This window comes from Peromyscus californicus, unplaced genomic scaffold (assembly GCF_007827085.1).
Source record: "Peromyscus californicus insignis strain IS unplaced genomic scaffold, ASM782708v3 Scaffold_3__1_contigs__length_106647218, whole genome shotgun sequence".
NCBI lineage: Eukaryota > Metazoa > Chordata > Mammalia > Rodentia > Cricetidae > Peromyscus > Peromyscus californicus.
This window is the reverse complement of record NW_026294551.1, coordinates 92,203,400-92,222,488: the sequence shown is the minus strand read 5'-3', so window position 1 is coordinate 92,222,488 and position 19,089 is coordinate 92,203,400. Positions and strand designations below refer to the sequence as shown.

The window sequence follows — 19,089 nt, the reverse complement described above, 5'->3', positions numbered from 1 at the left end:
TGGTTGAAAAGATGACATTTACTAGGCTTCCTGTAAATAAGAGCTAATCAGGAGGATGCATTAGGGAAGAGTGTCCCAGGCTAAAGGAATAGACATGGGTCCTGGGGCGAGAATGGATCAGACGTGTCTGAAGAGCTGCAGAGGAGGTCAATAGCCAGAGCGGAATGAACAAATGGGAGAGTGCTGCGAGATGGATGAGTACTGAAGGCCTGTACCAGTCCCTGCTGGGACCTTAACTCCAGGTTAAACAGGCTTGTAGAATGTTTCGGGGGTTGGGTTTGGGGTTTTGGTTTGGTTGGTTGGGGTTTTTTGTTGTTGTTTTAGGGTTTGGGTTTTTTTGTTTTTTATTTTTGAGATGGGCTCTTACTTTATCTCTGGCTCTCCTGGAACTCACTGTTGTAGAGAAAGCTGGCCCCAAACTCAAAAAAGTGCTGGTAGTAAAGGCATAGACCACCACGCCCAGCCCTGTGTAGCTTTTTGAACAGAGAATGACATCCCTCTGGCTGCCTTATTAATTATAGAAAGCATAGGACTGCAAACAAGAGATGAACTAAGACTGCTGTGGTGACGCAAGCAGTTGGATAGAGACTGACCAAGGTGAAAGTAGTGGGAAATGGTGGAGTACTAGTTATACTTTGAAGCCAGAGCAAATCAAATGTGTCAGTTAGTGGAATGAACAGTGTATGGAAAGAACGTAGACAAGGGAATTGAGCAAGTTTCAAGAACAAGGGAGTTGCTGCTACCTGGGATGGAGACGCTGAAACAGATGGGGCAGCTCAGTAGCTCCACATTGATTTAGTTTGCGATGTTGGTGCCATCCAAGTACAGATCTGAATATGAATTTGGCATGTGTTTCTGGAGTCGGGAAGGTAGTTCCAAACTAGAGAAATGAGTGTAAGTGAGGTGTTTAAAGTTACAGAGCTCAGTAAGGTGGCTGGTGGGGGCAGGAGAAGGGCATATAAATATAGGAAACTTGGGGTTGTACCCCAGTGTAGCAGGGAAGGTGAAGAGCAGGGAGGAATCAGCACAGAAGAGTACCTGCAGCCAGCACTGACTAAGGGAAGTCAGACTGAGGATCTGCGACGGGAAAGCTGAGGGAGTCACCGGTGTCAGGAGCTCACTAGTTAGTAGGAATGAGAGGAGAGATGAAGGCCGTGAGTGCTACAGACCATTATTTTTTTAGGAGTTTTGTTGCAAAAGGAGCAAAATCTAGCAGCAGCAGCCAGAGAGGTTTTGTGTTGCTCTCTCTTTTGAAGTGGAATGAGTCTTAGCATGTTTTATAGTCTGATGATGATGATCTAATAGATCTTAGAGTGTTCTATAGTCTGATGATGATGATCTAATAGATCTTAGAGTGTTCTATAGTCTGATGATAATGATCTAATAGATCTTAGAGTGTTCTATAGTCTGATGATGATGATCTAATAGATCTTAGAGTGTTCTATAGTCTGATGATGATGATCTAATAACACAAGAAGTGATTGCACGGGACAGAAGGGGAGGCTGTTGCTGCTTCAGCTTCAAGCACAGAAGAGCTAGGACTGGTCGAATTGGCCGAGGGACTGACTTGCTGAGTCAGGGTGCAGCGTGAGTTCAGGTGCTTGTAGAAGGGTAAGGATGATAGTGAAAGTTTAGAATTCAGGATGAATTCCCAGAAGATCACATGTTTTCACCTTTTCACTAGGCATTAGTGAAAATCATCTCTAAAGATCGTTCTACTAATCTTATGGTCCTAACAGTTTGCTTGACTTTCCATACCCTTACCAATGCTGTGTTCATCTCTTGTCATTTGAAAGGGAAGATTGTATTCCCTCCCAGTCTTCACAACTTAATTCCATTGCAGCCCACTTCTGTCTGGGGATGCTGGCTGGTCTGCGGAGGCAGGAGTGGGTCCTGTGACCTGAGCACTGGGAATGAGCATCCTACAGTACTCCTCCCACAACTGCTGTGCTCCGTCGTCTTGTGCACTCTCTCTTCAGAGTGTTCATCCAAGCCACTAAGAGAGACTTAAGCTTGTAGAGCTGTCTGCTAAATACCAAGTTCATTTTAAAAATGAAAGGAGAAAAAGAAAAGATGAATCAATATATTGGATTGTTTTCTAAGACAGAAAGCAAGATTGTACATACTGGTACAAAGTGTAGGTGTGATATATCTTACCCCTTGCACCTTCCTTACCCCACCCCCACTCCACCCCACACTCCACTCCCAACCCTGGCATAGAGAACTGGTAGAACATGAGCAAACGGCTAAGCTGCAAACCCTTTGTTTGATTGTGTAGTGAAGGGCCGAGAGCAGGCAAATGATACAGTATTGGCTTTACCATGAATTATGTAAATAGAAGGGATTAGAGGGAAGTAACATTTTCTGTATCATGCACATCTAGCTTCATCTTCTCTTTCCCAGACCGAAGCTCCTCCATGGGCTCTTAGACTAGAGAACAAGTGAACTGTGTAATATCATACTTTACATTTATAGGGCACTGTCCCACTTACTGTTGGTAAGTGCTTTGCATATGCTGTCTCCTTTACTCCACATAAGAGCTTTGGAAGTTATGGGTGTTATTATCTTCATTTTATTGATAAGGAAACAGTGACTTACAGAGGTTAATAATGTGCCCAGATGGCCAGATAGTGAGCATTTAGGTGAGCTAGCCATTCAATTCATGGCATTTTCTTATCCTGAGGCCCTACATAGCTTTGACATGCACCATATCCCGATCCTGTGTTAAGGACAGGGACTTTGCCCCTCCCGCTAATTATGACAGATGTAGTCAATGAGACAGTGTAGTTAAGGGGTTTTGCTTTGGTACTTGGGAAGTCCTTCACTTAAGAAAAGTCTTCCTGTGGTGCTGCTGCAGAGATAGCAAAGGAGCAGCTGTTAGTGACTTCAGTGTCTGCCTGCCTGACGGGCCATTGCCTCCCCACCACTCAGTGCTGTGGTATAGGTCTCCTCATAGGAGGAAGTGCAGGGAATGAAGGATTGGAACTACACAGGTATGGGCCATAACAGGCAAGGTAAAAACAATATCTGAGCAACAGAAGAGTGTATAGTAAAGTGAGTCTAATTGCTAGACTTTAAGCCTTTTGAAGGCACAGTCTCCAATTTTGGAAAATATTACTGAATAATACATACTGGAGAGAGCTAAATTCAGTGAAAAAATAATGGCTTAACCAAGTCTTCTCTTTCAAAGTCTTTAATAGCAACCATAGGATGCTGGGACACTTGAGTAACATGAGATAATTTCCTAATTCAAACATAATTAATCATCCTTTTGTAAAGCTGTAATAGTAAATTAATAAATTAATTCAGACATGTCTGACACAGTCCAAAAGGCAGGTGTGCTAACATTGTAACTTTAGCATAGCAGAAAAGATTAGGATCCTAAATAACCTGGATGATAGATAATGTACTCCATTACCTTCAAAACTGTCCCATCGAAGTTTCTAGGCTGTCTACTAAACCTTTGCTGCAAAGTGCATAGAGATGTTAGGAAAGTAAGAGACCAGTTCTGCTGAGGGAAGAGGAGAGCAGGGGAAGGTTCACAAAAGGACCCAGGTGGCCGTGAAGCCCACAGAGCTCTTTACTCTTCCCATAAGGATAGCAGTATTAAATAAGCCCTCGGGTTTCCTTCTTTTGTCTCTGACCCTAGCAAACACAACATGTGTGAGCACCTTCCTGTCTCCAGAATCACCCAGCTCTTTCCATCTTCTATCTACAGTGCTCTTCTTCTTCAGAAAAGGAAGGGTGGGTTATGACCTTAATTTATATTTATTTGAGACAAGTATCATACTGTCTTAGTTAGGGTTTCTGTTGCTGTGAAGAGACACCATGACCACAGCAACTCTTATAAGGAAAACATTTAATTGAGGTGGCTTACAGTTTCAGAGGTTCAGTCCATTATGGCGGGGAGCATGGCCGCATGCAGGCAGACATGGTATTGGAAAAGTAGCTGAGAGTTCTACATCTTGGCATGCAGGCAACAGGAAGTGAAGTGAGTGTCACACTGAGTGAAGCTTGAGTAAAGGAGACCTTAAAGGCCACCCCCACAGTGATACACTTCCTCTAACAAGGCCACACCTAATAGTGCCGCTCCCTGAGCTTATGGGGCCAATCACATTCAGACTACCACACCTACTTTTTTAGACTCCCAAGCCTTTGCACTTAGTCTGCCCAGAACACATCACATCTCCCAAGGCTACGTAGGAGACTGCAATTGGCCCTTCAAGCATAGCCTGTTCTGTGAAGCCTTTCCTACTGTCCTCTACCTAGCCATAGCATCATTATTTACTACTCTGATAGTATTTGTCACATTTTATGGAGTTAATCACAAATCTCTTCACCCAGCCACAAGGAACTCCAGAGCAAAGATTGTTTTCGTTCATGTGTTTATCCCAGCACCTCACAGATAGTAGCTGTTAAATAAATACTGTCATATTGCATTCAGTCTTTGTGGAGATAAGGCATCTGTCTCTAAGGTGAGTTAGAATGAAGATGTGTTACTGAGTACATTCCAAGGTAGACTTCAGCTTTCTAGATAAAGCTTTTGTTTCTCAGATGTCTAAATTATAAGCAAAATCACGTGGACATCCAAGGCCATAACAGAGCAATGGCAGTATTTTAGTAATAGATCAAGAAGGGGAAACTTTCGCAGGGCGGTGGTGGCACACACCTTTAATCCCAGCACTCAGGGAGGCAGAGCCAGGCGGATCTCTGTGAGTTCGAGGCCAGCCTGGTCTACAGAGTGAGATCCAGGAAAGGCGCAAAGCTACACAGAGAAACCCTGTCTCGTAAAACCAAAAAAAAAAAAAAAAAGGGGTAAACTTTCACCCCGACTAGTTCTAGTTCATGCTCTACTAGAAGTATTGGTCCTTTTTCACCGGGCGGTGGTGGCGCACGCCTTTAATCCCAGCACTTGGGAGGCAGAGCCAGGCGGATCTCTATGAGTTCGAGGCCAGCCTGGACTACCAAGTGAGTTCCAGGAAAGGCGCAAAGCTACACAGAGAAACCCTGTCTCGAAAAACCAAAAAAAAAAAAAAGAAGTATTGGTCCTTTTTCATCTCTAAGTATGCATGTGGTTACTATGATACACCTATCAAGTGTGAATTGGAAGCACCCAAGCATCTCATAAACTGAATGTGGAGGTGCAGACCTGTGATCCCAGGATACAGAAGCTGGAGTCAGAAGAATTAGAAGTTAAAGAAAAGGAACACTATAATATTTTTAGAATAGAATCTTTTTTTCCCCTTTCATCTTTAAAACTTAAAATTTTAAGAAATAAAATAATAAAAATAATTTTATTCTGAAATTTTCTTCTAATTTAGTATAGATTAAAATGTATTAAAATTTAATTTAGGTATTATATCTTATACACCCATGTTGGGTTGAGGATAGGGAGACCACTGACTAGCTCTCTTGAAATAGTGGCATGTGTGAATGTGTTGGACCATCAAGGAAGTCTAAACATTAGGCACTAAGAAGCTGAAGCAGGATCTGAAAAGATGAGGCATAAGAAGGAAAGTGATGGCATGGAATAGGAAGCTGTGGCCTCTGCCACACATTTGGTGGCAGGCTTGAGGTTATTAGCAGAGTTGGTGGTTATGAGCAGAAAAACAGAAAAGACAAAAGAGCAGCTGGAGCTACCAGCAGTTGTGTGCCACGGCCCTCACCGCTGCTGGTCTACCCTCAGAAAGCCTTGCAGCTGCCTCTCTTCTACCATCTTGAGCTCACAGATTGCTCCTGGGGCCACTGCTACCAAAAAACATACCGGGTGATGGATTCTGAGAACTACTTCCTAGCCAGGTTGGCACAGAATAAAGTATACTATACCTCTAAATTTTAGAAATTGAATTTAGTTTCGATTTTACAAGCAGTGCTCATTTGAATAGGAAAAAGAAGAGCTAAGAACATATCTGTTGTTTAAAGAATTCCTGGATACTGCTTAGCTGCACACTTTCAGAACACATTTCAGACACAGAAATTGTTGATTATAAATGCTAAGTACTACTGAAATGTTAAAGTGATTATATACACAGTTCTTTGTCTTGCTAATGGCCAGCATATGTATTAAAGTTCTCTAAAGGAACAAAACTATGGGGCATAGTGGCACGCACTTTGGAAGGCAGAGACAGGTGGATCTCTCTTGAGTTCAAGGCCAACATAGTTGACATACCAACATACCAAGTTCCAGGACAGCCATGGCTATAGAGAGACCCTGTCTGAAAACAGACTGAACATGGTGGTGCACACTTTACTTCCAGCACACAGAAGGCAGAGGCAGGCCGATCTCTGAGTTTGAGGCCAGCCTGGTCTACAGAGCAAGTTTCAGGACATAGACCCTGTCTCAAAAAATAAATAAAAATAAGGAGCAGAACTGATAGACTAGTATAAATTAACAGGGGATTTATCAGAACGGTTTACAGGCTGGAGTCCAAGTGGTCCAACAATAACTACCTCACGATGGGTTTATCAAGACTGGTAATTGTTCAGTCTACAAGACTGGACATCTCATCAGTCCTAGTCTGGTCCTGGTGTCCTAGAGGATTCCTAGAAAGCTGCTAGTACTCAATCTGTGTTGGAATCTTGAAGAAGGAGGTTCTAATACCAGTGAAAGAATGGCAGGCAAGCAAAGAGCAAGAGCTTCCTTCTCCCATGGCCCTTTACGTTGAGGCTGGGAGGTGTGGCCCAGACTTAGGGTAGGTCTTCCACCTTAAATGATCCAATCCAGAAAAACTCTCACTGGTATGCCTGGCTGCTTGGGTTTTAGTTGATTCCAAATGCGGTTGAGTTGTAGTGGCTAACCAAGGTTAGCCATCATAACCTAGAACTTTGGGAGAGATTTTAAACTAATCATCTCAGGATCTTCTAAGACCTAAAAAATAATCAGAAACTGATTATTTTGAATAATGCCAGTAATTTCTGTGTCCCATCTAATTCCAAATCCATGAGGCTCCTAGAAATAAAGTAACCTAGAGTTTAGAATCATTTACATCTTAGGCTTTCTTTTTTTCTTTCTGACTTAGCTGGTTATTTTTAGTAATATTTTTACTCATTCTTGGAGAATTTCATACAATATATTTTGAACATATTCACCCGTCATCTCCCATTACCACCCTCCAATCTCTTCCCACTCAAGTTGAGATTTCTTCTTCCCTATCAAATACAGCTTGTTACCCAGGCACTCTTGGGAGCAGGACCTGTACTGGCGTGTGGTCAACCTACAGGGGTCTTCACACTGAGAATACTTAACACTCTCTCCCACTCTCCCAGGAGCTCTCCCATGCTGTAGCTCCTCAGCCAGTGCTGGGATTTGCTTAGCTGGTTATTTTATCCTATCTCTTTTGTTTTTTATGTTTGCTAACTCAGTTTCTCTTTTTTCTCTTTAACATTTATTTATTCATTTATTTGCATTTCTGTATGTATATATATATATATATATATATATTCGTGTGTGCACACGAGCCACAGAGCATGTGTGGAAGTCCAGTTTCTCCCTCCACCATGCAGGGATGGATCTCAGGCCATCAGACTTGGCAACAGGTGTCCTTAACCACTGATACATCTCACCACCCCTTACCCTACCTCTTTTTTTTTTAATTAAAATGTTTATTTAAGGGCTAATAGTTCATTTGTATTAAAGTACATAAACTAATCTGAAGAGTGTGTGTCTCTCATGGTTTTCTTCATGTCTACATATATATCAGTCTAATTGCCATCCAAATAAAACCACTAACCTTCCACAGTGCCCTTGAATGATTTTTTGACTTGGGCTCTTCATTCTTCCCAAGTAAATGATCTTGTATATTTATTTTTTGTATAATGGATGATTCAACTTGGGGAACAGTGTCTCACAACTGCTTTGAAGTACATCTCCTTATCACTTTCTCTCTGCCTTTACCCTACAACAGGAAATCAGATCTTGTCTCTTGGGAGTCTCTCAAAAGATCAGATTTATCCAATGAAACTCAAGGGCATCTCCATTTGCTATTCAGCTCTCAAATCTGCCTTATGTGGAAATTATGTCAGCTTTGGCGTCTTCAAGTTGTATGGGGACAACCATTTTGACAATGTACTCGAGGCCTTTGTGAAAATGCTGCTGTCAGTGTCCCACAGTGACTTGCTGGTAAGCACTGCTGTGCCCTGGGGGGTTCTTCATGTGAAAAGTGAAATACCAGCACCACAGCCTGGAATTGTTACAGCAAAACCCGGGGAATCCAAACACCAGCACATTTTATGTTTCAAAACAGCATGCTTGCTCCAAACTTAGCAGACCTGGACAGCTCTCGTAATTATTTATGTAATTCAACGCACAGGCTAAAAACGTCACAGCTGTCATTTCTAACTACTTGATCATCCAAAGTGCTCTAGCCTCTTCATATGAAAATAGATTTAGTAATGTCAGTGAATTGCTTTCAGCTATATTCATGATTCAAAAAAGGAGATACAGGATTGGATGCAGAGTTTTCCCTTCCTTTTATTCTACCCTTTAGTTTCTTGCTGCTTGACCTTCCTTTGTATTAAAATTTGGACAAGGCAGACAGTGTTAAACTGATATATAGAATGTTGTTCATTAGTCATGTACCTTGAGTTAATCACTCTCTACTTCTCTAAGCCACACTGTTTAAATGAGTGCGTTGAAGAATGTGATTTTTTGGCCCCTTTGTGCTATGACATTTAGCTTCTGTGATATATGTCAGTGATCTTTAAACTTTGAAACCATTCAGAAATGTCTGGGATGCTTGTTGGAAATGCAAATTTCTAGACTTCTTTGGCTTATCTCATCAGCAGATTTCCTTTAAAACATTTCTGCCAATTTATATAGTAGCAATTATGTGCTTGATGTGTTTTCAGTAAGTACTTGTTAAAATAACGAAATTCAGCATTGGGTTAATTGAGACTTTCCCATCTGCTCCCAGAAGTTTCATAAATGATCTGGAGAGCTTGTGTGAGAAGTGTGCCTAGATCTTACAATGCTCTCATGTACAACACACCTCATGCCAGGGTGTGAAGCCTCCTTACAGTGGAGTGAAATGTTTATTGAACACAAAACCTATATGACAGAAATTACAAAGTAGAAACTGGAATCGTCAGTTACCGTGTTCAGTCTCATTGAAAGGACTTTTCACTACAGTTGTGGTCCACCAAGAAAACTGATTTCACTCCAGGCAAACCATCAATAATTCTCAAACCTGGGAAGGTACTTAAGACTGTATTTACCATGTATGAAAAATTGCTTATTTCAAGGCCATACTTCAAAGCTTTTTATTGAGTGAGTCTGGAGGGGGGGTTGGAAAACCATATCTTGAATAAGCATGCTTATAGAAATGTTATAATCTCATTAGGTGCCATCCGACTCTAGGTTATATTTGCCATGAGTGTTATACCTTGATACTGGTTGACATTACGTTTGAGATTTCCCAGGTATTTTCTCATATAATTGTCTCTTGTCTTTAGAATATGATAAATAATCAATCATTTACCAAATAATAATTTAGTTAGATGGGTTGCTCTGCCCATGTGGCTTGACATTTACTCTCTCTCTTTGTGTAGCAATATCGGAAACTGAGCCAGTCTTACTATCCACTCCTGGAGTGTCTCACCCAGGACCACATGAGCTTCATCACCGACTTGGAGCCTCCTGTGCTTCTGTATGTTCTCACATCTCTCTCAGAGGGACTCACCACTCTTGGTAAGGGTCATGGAAAGACTTGACTTCATTCTCCTAATGTATGTGTCCACTGAGATGTTTGTCCGATGAAGGGCAAAGAAATGTTATCAACCCAACTGAAAGATTATTTTACAAGCTACTACTTGCAAATGGGAAAATACACTTTTAATATTTTGGCAATTTTTTTTATCAGTTTTGAGGTACAATTTAAATACCATCTAAGTCCAAAAAGTTCTAACAAATACATACACAATAATGAGTCACAACAGTTTATAAAATATTTGCATCACTATACTCCGTTATGTCCCCATCAAGTCTATTCCCTACCCTTAACCCTACTCCAAGGAAACTACTGTCTTTCTAGATTTGTATATAAGTGGACTCTTAAAACAAAACATTCATACACACGTCTTTATGTGACTCTGCTTTGTATTTCCCTCAGATAAATACCTAGGGTAGGACTTCTGGGTTGTACCTGTCGGTTGCTATGTTGAGATGCCATTTCCCGATGTGGCTGTAGTGTTTGCTCCAACAGTGTAGAAAGGTTCTGACTATTCCTCATCCTCACACTTGCAGTGACTCTTCTCAGGCTGAGCCATCATAGTGAAATGGAGTCTTTGTGGTTTTCATTTCAATATCACCAATAAATAATTTGAGGGTATTTCCATGCTTACTTGCTTTATCATGTATTGTGTTAGCATTCTATTGCTGTGGCAAAATACTTGAGAGAAGTCAACATAGAGCAAGGTAGGTTAATATTTTGGTTCACAGTTTCAGAGATTTTAGTTTGTGGTCCCTTGTTCTCCTCATTGTAGGCCTGAGGCAAGGCTAAAGGTTATGGCAGGAAGCATTTGACAGAATAAAGTTTCTAACCTCATGGTGACCAAGAAGCAGAGAGAGCAAGAAAACAGGTTTGAAGTCAAATGATATACTTCAAAGACACACCTCAGTAACCCACTCCTTCAGCCATCCCTACCCCATTATGTATTCAATATGAACTCCTCAACGAGTAATCTATTAATGAAGTTAGCACCTCCATGATCCACTCAATCACCTCTCTCCACCAGCAGCTGGGAATGGAGCCACCTAGGAGCCTTGGGGAACATTGTAGATCCAAACAGTAACCTACATTTTCTTGGTGAAGTGTTTGTTCATAGCTTTTACTCTGTTTTTTTGTAACTCTGTGGTTTATGTTGTTGGTGATTTGTAAGTTGTTATATATTCTGGATACAGATTTTTTGGTTGTTTAAGACAGTGTTTCTCTGTGTAACCCTGTCTTGGAACTTGCTCTGTAGACCATACTGGCATTGAACTCACAGAGATCCGCCTGCCTCTGCCTCCTGAGTGCTGGGATTAAAGGTGTGTGCCACCACCTTCAGGTTTGGATACAGATTTTGTTTGTTTATTTGGGGATTTGTTGTTGTTGTTGTTGATGATGATGTTTTTCAAGACAGGGTTTCTCTGTGTAACAACTCTAGCTGTCATAGAACTCTTGTACAATTTGTAGACCATGTTGGCCTTGAACTCACAGAGACCACCTGTCCCTGACTTCCGTGTGCTGGAATTAAAGATGTGCGCCACCATCTCCGGGTTTGGATACAAATTCTTACTCAGATATGTTTTGCAGATAATTTGAGCCTATGACATGTCTTTGTGTTTTACTAACAGTATCATGTGAAAAGGAAAAGTTTCTATTTTGAGGAAATCCAATGCTTCTTTAGCCTGAAGTCATAAAGATTTCCCATTTTCTTCCAAAAGTATCATCAGTTTGGCTCTCGTGTTTAAATCTAGATGCATTTCAATTTAACTTTTACCTGTGTTCTAGGGATCAAACATAGATTCCTTTTAAAACATAAGTATTTGATTGTTCTAGAACCTTTTATCTTTTGCTTATTTACCTTTTAATAACTACATGGCCTAATTCTATACTTGGTCTTAAATGCTGTAGTACAGTCTTTTGATATTTTTCTCTTACAAATTATTATAACATTAATTCTTTGCCTTTTCGTAGAAATTTTAGAATTAACCTATCATTTTGTGTTTCCCCACCCCTGACTGACCCCAAACAAAAGATTAGGGGAATTTTGCTTAGGACTGCATTGAGTCCTGCAGCTCCTTTTGGAGATAACAGGCATATTAGCTATATTCAAGACCAATTCTGGAAAATTCTTCCATTCTTCTACTCACTAATGTCTTCCTTAATTATGGCTTTGAATCTGAGTTTTGTATGTATTTTGTTTGATTTATAACCAAACATTTTAGGTTTTGTGCTGCTTAAATGGTATTCTTAAATTTCCTTTCTTTGCTACCTAATAGAAATAATGTTTATTTTTTTATATGTTGACCTTTCTAAACTTACTAATTGTGCTAATTTATCATAGATTTCTTAAATTTTTCTACATAAATATATCAACAACTAAAGCTTTAACTTATCTTTTACATTTATATACTAGCTAGAACCTATAAAACAGTACTGGGTTAGGTTGGGGTTATGAAAAAACAGAGACAATCGTACCAAATACCATTTTGTCATCTCTGGGATGGAAGAAAGCATTGAGTCTCATAACATTCATATAATGTTAGGTTTCTCATTAGATTTTTTTTTCCTGTCTAGGAAACCTGAACAATTTCCCAATGTGACTAGCAACATTTTGTTCCAGCCGTACAGAACGGTTCCAGGTCCTCATCCTAATAATTATGAGTCTTTAAAGTGTAATTGTCTGATATTATTATCATGAATAGTGTTGAATTGACCTTATCAAGTATTTTTTTCTGTGTACTTGTGCTAGTTAGTTTGTCAGTTTGACATAAGCTAGGCTCATCTGGGAAGATAGAGCCACAACTGAGAAAATGCTTCTATCAGACTGGCCTGTAAGCAAGCCTGTGGGGTATTTTCTTGATTAGTGGTTGGTTTGGGGGGGCCTAGCCCATGTGGGTGATGTCACTTCTGGGCAGGTGGTCCTGGAAGGTGTAAGAAAGATATCTGAATGTGAGCTGGAGAACAAGCCAATAATCAGCATCCCTTCCATGGTCTCTACCTGCCCTGACTTCCTTCAGTGATGGAGTGTAGCCTGAGATTTGTAAGATAACATAAACCCCAAGTTGCTTTTTGGTCATGGAGTTTTATCACAGTAATAGAACAACACTAGAGAGTGGGGGAGCGAGAGAAGGGGAGGGAGGGGGAACAGGGGTTGGTATATAAAATGAAAAAAATTTTAAATAAAAAAATTTTAAAAGAATATATAGGGTTTTTAATGCTAATGTATTGCATTAATATTAATGATCATGCTCAGAGGTCAAACCAACCATGTATTCCTGGATTCAGGGTGATAAGATTTTTCTTTTCTTTTTCTTTTTCTTTTTCTTTCTTTTTTTTTTTTTTTTTCCCCGAGACAGGGTTTCTCTGTGTAGCTTTGCGCCTGTCCTGGAACTCGCTTTGGAGACCAGGCTGGCCTTGAACTCACAGAGATCCGCCTGCCTCTGCCTCCCGAGTGCTGGGATTAAAGGCGTGTGCCACCACCACCCAGTGAGGATGATAAGATTTTGGTACAGATTTTTACACCTTTATTTGTATTATCAGATATTGGTGTGTTCTTCTATATTACTGTATTCTCCTATAGTTTTTATATACTGTTCTGTTTTCATAACCCTGACATATGTCAGTGTTAGTCTTGTGCCTTCTTCATAATATGAGCTCAAAAGTGTTTCCTCCTCTGCTGTGTCAGGTCTGCATAGACTTGTACAGGGTTGTCAATGTTGACTAGAGTTCTCCACTTCAACCATCTCACTTAGATTTGTCGTTGGGCAGTTTTCAACCACAAACTAAATTTCTTCAATGGCTGTTCCAATTATCTAATATATCATCAGGGTATTTAGTTGTTCATGTCTTTAAGAATTGTCCATTTTATCTAAAGTTCCTTTTATGTCATTGTCATGAGATCGTTCATAGTATCCACCTGCTATCCAGTGTGTCTGTATCGTCTGTAATCATCTGCCAGTGGTCTGTCTGTAACCTCTGCCTGCTATCCAGTGTGTCTGTATCGTCTGTAATCATCTGCCAGTGGTCTGTCTGTAACCTCTGCCTGCTATCCAGTGTGTCTGTATCATCTGTAATCATCTGCCCATTGGTCTGTCTGTAACCTCTGCCTGCTATCCAGTGTGTCTGTATCGTCTGTAATCATCTGCCCATTGGTCTGTCTGTAACCTCTGCCTGCTATCCAGTGTGTCTGTATCATCTGTAATCATCTGCCAGTGGTCTGTCTGTAACCTCTGCCTGCTATCCAGTGTGTCTGTATCGTCTGTAATCATCTGCCCATTGGTCTGTCTGTAACCTCTGCCTGCTATCCAGTGTGTCTGTATCATCTGTAATCATCTGCCCATTGGTCTGTCTGTAACCTCTGCCTGCTATCCAGTGTGTCTGTATCGTCTGTAATCATCTGACCATTGGTCTGTCTGTAACCTCTGCCTGCTATCCAGTGTGTCTGTATCATCTGTAATCATCTGCCAGTGGTCTGTCTGTAACCTCTGCCTGCTATCCAGTGTGTCTGTATCGTCTGTAATCATCTGCCAGTGGTCTGTCTGTAACCTCTGCCTGCTATCCAGTGTGTCTGTATCGTCTGTAATCATCTGCCCATTGGTCTGTCTGTAACCTCTGCCTGCTATCCAGTGTGTCTGTATCGTCTGTCTATAGTCTCTACAGTGATACCCTGGTGCTGGTCATTGTGCCCTCTCTTCTTTTCATCATTCTAGCTGTAGTTACCAGTTTTATTTGTAAAGCTTTCATTTTGATGATTTTTCTGTTTTCTGATTTTTATTTTACTAAGTACAATTTTTTATTTTCTTCAGTTCACTTTGCTTTCTCTTTTCTAGTCTCATTTTCAGATGAACATATAGCTTATTGATTTTAAACCTTTAGACCTCTTTCGTAATGTATACATATACTACATCAGCATTGCTATGAGCATATCTCAAAGATTACATGTATTCTGATTTTCTGTTATTCAATTTTAAAAAAAAAATTTGAGATAGGGTTTTTCTGTGTAGTTTTGTTTGTCCTAGAACGCACTCTGTAGACCAGGCTGGCCTCGAACTCACAAAGCTATGCCTGTCTTTGCCTTCCAAGTGGTGGTACATGCCTTTAACCCTAGCACTCAGGAGGAAGAGCCAGGAGGATCTCTGTTGAGTTCAAGGCCAGCCTGGTCTACAGAGCAAGATCCAGGACAGACACCAAAACTACACAGAGAAACCCAATCTTGAAAAAACCAAAAAAGATATATTTTTTTCATTTATTCTTTGAGGATCTCATAACATGTATATATAGTGTATTTCTGTATCCACCCTCTACTCATCCACAGCTTTCCTCAAACCCCACTCAGCATACATGTCCTCTTCCCACCTTCCTGTCTTCTTTTTCTTACTCTCTTGAATAACCCGCTAAGCCCAGTGAGTGCTGCCTGTCCACGTGCTCATTGCTGGGGCCCATCTACTGGAGCTTGAAAACTACCAAAAGTATGACCACTCTGTTGTCCGCTGCAGCCATCAACTGCTAATAGCTCATTGGCTAGGTGGGTCTTTTGAGTCTCACCCCAGTCTTTGCTTGAGTTCATGAGTCCATTAGTCATGTCATATCCAGGAGACAGCATTTCACAGGGCTCTTCCATAGCCTCCAGCTCTCAATTCTTCCTGCCCCCTCCTCTGAGATGTCCCTGGGTCTTGGGGATTGGGGACTTAATAAGGATGTCCCATAAAGGGATAAGCACTCAGTCACTTATTCTCAGCACTTTGATCAGTTTGGGGCCTCTCACCACTTCCCATGGCAAAAAGAAGCTTCTTTAACCAAAGTTACAACAGTTCAGATTTGTGGGTAGAAATATGAGTGCCTGGAAGGTAGACAGTATGACCACAAAAATGTCTTTATTGTCCTGCTGATTTTCATTTGAGCAATAGGTGATTCCTTTGAAGCATATTGCTTAGTTTTCAATTATTTGAAGATGTTCTTCACTCTGTAATTAAGTATAGTTTGTTGGTTTTTGTTTTTTGAGACAGGGTTTCTCTGTATGGCCCTATTTATCCTGGAACTCACTCTGTAGACCAAGCTGGCCTTAGAGGCAGGTGGATCTGCCTCTGCTTTGAGGACTGGGATTTTTAAAGGAGTGTGCCACTGCACTCAGCAATTCAGTGATTTTTTTTTTAACCTTTTAAATTCATTAAGACTGTTTTATGGTTCAAACTACCATGAACTTAACACGGGTACTTGTGTGAATTTGTGTTCCACTGTTGTGAAGAGCATTCTAAGTTAACTGCCATGAACTTGACACGGGTACTTGTGTGAATTTGTGTTCCACTGTTGTGAAGAGCATTCTAAATGTCAGGTCAGGGCTAAGTGGTTGATGGCGTTCCAATAATCTGTGTTCTTACTGTTAGGTTGTAGAATTTCTTTTATCTCCTTGTTCTGTGAATTGACAAGAGAAAACTACTATAGTCTAGCTATGGTTAGAGCTTAGCCCTGGTCTCCATCTCTGTTCAGTCCTTTCAATATGTGTATTAAATATTTCAAAGTTCCTGTCAAGTGCGTGAATATTTGAAATTACGGTATTCTTTTGAATTTACCTTTTTTATTATCACAAAATGACCCTCATGATCTGTGGTAATATTTTTTTCTCTGAAAGTTCTGTCTGATAATATCTGGAGTTTTCTAATTACATGTATTTATTTGGGAGTGAGGTGCGTGTGCCATAGTGTTTATGTGGAGGTCAGAGGGCAACGTTCAGGGATCAGTTCTCTCCTTTGACCGAGGAGGTCCCAGGAATCAAACTCAGGTCATCAAGCTTGGCAGCAAGCACCTTTACCCACTGAGCCATCTCACCACCCCAGAATCTTTTTATTATGTTATAAAAATGTCTATATTTAAAATTGATTATTTCTAGAGCACACGCACTTATTTCTGCTCTATCAGAAACTTGATACCTTAAAACATAATGTATTCCCTTACGGTTTTAAACCTTACATGTCTGGCCTGGGTCCGAGTTAAAATCAGGATGTCAGCACAGATTTGTGTCTTGAGAGAGATAGGTGTCTATAGTCCTAGTCTGTGGCCCAGTGTCTCCATCATCAAAGGCAGCAGCGTTGTGCCTCTAAGAATTCTATAAAGACATCTTTTGGCTGACGTCTTTTCTTCTCTTCCAGTTCTAAGGACCCTTGGGTTTACACTGGGCCTCCCATGAATAATAGCAGCCTTAATTTCCCCCTGTGAAGCCTCTCTGTTCAGTTTCTGGGGATGAGACCATGGAGGTTCTCCAGCATGCAGAGATAGCAGGGATTAGATTGTGTAGCAGAGCTGACTTTTTCTGCCCTTTCAATAGAGTTCCAGGTGTGTGGTGTAACTCCCCGTGTATTTTGGGTCTGAGTCTGCACTGCTCATGTGTGTTTTCCCACCTGATCTTTGTTCTTACTTGCCTTTTTCTTCCATCTTTTGTTTAGATTGAAGCCTATACTTGTTTTAATTTGTTGGGTTTAGATCAGTAGAGGGGGTTTTTGGTTGATCTGTTGTTTGGTTAGTTGTTTTCTCAGACAACAATGTATAATCCATTCTGGCCTTGAATTTACCCTCTTCCTGCCCTTGCCTCTGAGTAGCTGGGATTGTAGGCATGCTACAACTTGCTCAGCTCTAGTTAAATATTCTTCTATCCCCCATGCGTTTATCAGCATGCCTTTATTTTTTATTGGTGCTCTATGTGTTTAAAATGAGCATCTTTAAATAATCTTACCAAAGTTTACTTTTTATTTGTTCGTTTTGGTTTTCGAGACAGTCTCCTCTGTAACTCTGGCTGGCTTAAACTCACAGAGTTCTGCCTACTTCTGCCTCCCTAGCACTGGATTAAAGGCCTGCGCCCTCACACCCCACCCACTGCATACTTTGAAAGAGCCACAGTCTGTGTGTCGGTTTACAGCCCTAAACTCCAGTTACACATGTGCTCTAAGCCTCTTGGTAGCCTGCAGCTCAGCTGTGCCCTTCTCTCCCTCCTTCTTCGTTCTCAGTCATTTCTATAGTGCTATGTCAAGTTCACGGATTTTTTTCTATAGTATTTAATCTATCAATGTACTTTTTATTCAGATATTATCGTTTTATTCTCTAGAAATCCCATTTCTTTACATGTGTGTACACACTGTGTGCCTGCAAGTGCACACGATAGGGTATCACTTTGTTGCCTGTACTGACCATGAGTTCTTGGTCTCCAGCAATCCCCCTGCCTCAGCCTCCTGAATAGCTAATACTACAAGCTGAATCATTGCACCAACCTCTGGTCTTCTCTGTATCTTACACTCTCTTCTCAAGCGCCTGCTTTCCTTTACTTGGATGTTATTATAAGAACTCATTTTAGATCTTTGTCTCCTAAAGTCATGTCTACATGGTTTTCTGCTGATTTATTTTTACGACTCAGATATTTTCCTTATGTATGTCTTGATTTTTTTATTGGATATCAGATATTGTGAATTTTATTTTGTATAGTGTTTGATTACAATTTTGGATTTTGTTCTTTTAGTTGAGTGACTTTGGGGTTAATTTCGTTCATTTCAGCTGGGAGAGAGCATTGATTTTGGAGTTGTTGAGTTCCATACTAAGGGATAGCACTTTGGGGACACTGCAGTGTGTTAGAAGCGTCTTCAGGAGCTATTCCGGCCCTTTGTGATAATTAGGAATCTTTTGGCCTCCAGCTTTCAGCTTTGGTGAGTTTCTTCTCATGTTTGCAAGGAAGACACCAGAGAGCCTGCTGACAGATCTCTCTAATTGTCCCCTTTGTGATTCCACTCTCTCGTACTTCATACACAACTGTAGCTGCCTCGGTCTTCCATATCTCAGTCTGTTACTCTCAACTCAGCGAGACCCCTTGGCTGTATTTGGGTCGCCCTTGCTGTCCTGCCGTCTACTGCTTTGGGCAGTGTGCTCCAGCAATTGTAGGTATTACCCCATTCATTTCCCTCTCCTCTGGTTTAATAGTCCTATACTTCTTGTTGTGCAGTAATTGAAAACTGTGTTTCATATATTTTGTCCTGTTTCTGGTTGTTTATGGCAAGAGGGGAAATCCTCATAGCAGTTAATCCTTCGTGGGAAGAAGCAGGAGTCTTGTCTTGTGTTATTACAGTTTAGCTTTGACATTCTGTTATCTTACATCATAGTAACATTATGGGTTTTGAATCAGTTGCAAGCAGACGTTAGTCTCAAAGTCTAATATTCTTCAGGCCTGTGATCTGCATTTCAGCAAGGCTCTCGAGAGGCTCAACAAAACAGCATTTTAAAGGAGTGCTGAACATCAAGTCCTAAACATCAGTCAACTCCATATCACTAATACACTGTGTACACAGTGACAATGGACACATACTATGTGCCTGATTCTGTCATAGGAGTTCTTGTGTTCACTCATCTC

The 19,089-nt window shown here is 40.8% G+C and overlaps 1 protein-coding gene across 3 annotated transcripts in view; it reads left to right on the top strand.

Annotated features, from left to right (window-relative positions):
• Positions 1-19,089, top strand: part of Ranbp17 (RAN binding protein 17) — a 319,336-nt gene that overhangs the window by 261,305 nt on the left and 38,942 nt on the right. For all 3 annotated transcript variants that reach the window (XR_008222563.1, XM_052759010.1, XM_052759009.1), the window contains 2 exons: positions 7,905-8,119; positions 9,547-9,685. Coding sequence is in view for 2 of the 3 variants with exons in the window: in XM_052759010.1 (XP_052614970.1) it covers positions 7,905-8,119; positions 9,547-9,685 (354 nt within the window). In the remaining variant the exon portion in view is untranslated. The remainder of the gene's footprint in view (positions 1-7,904; positions 8,120-9,546; positions 9,686-19,089) is intronic.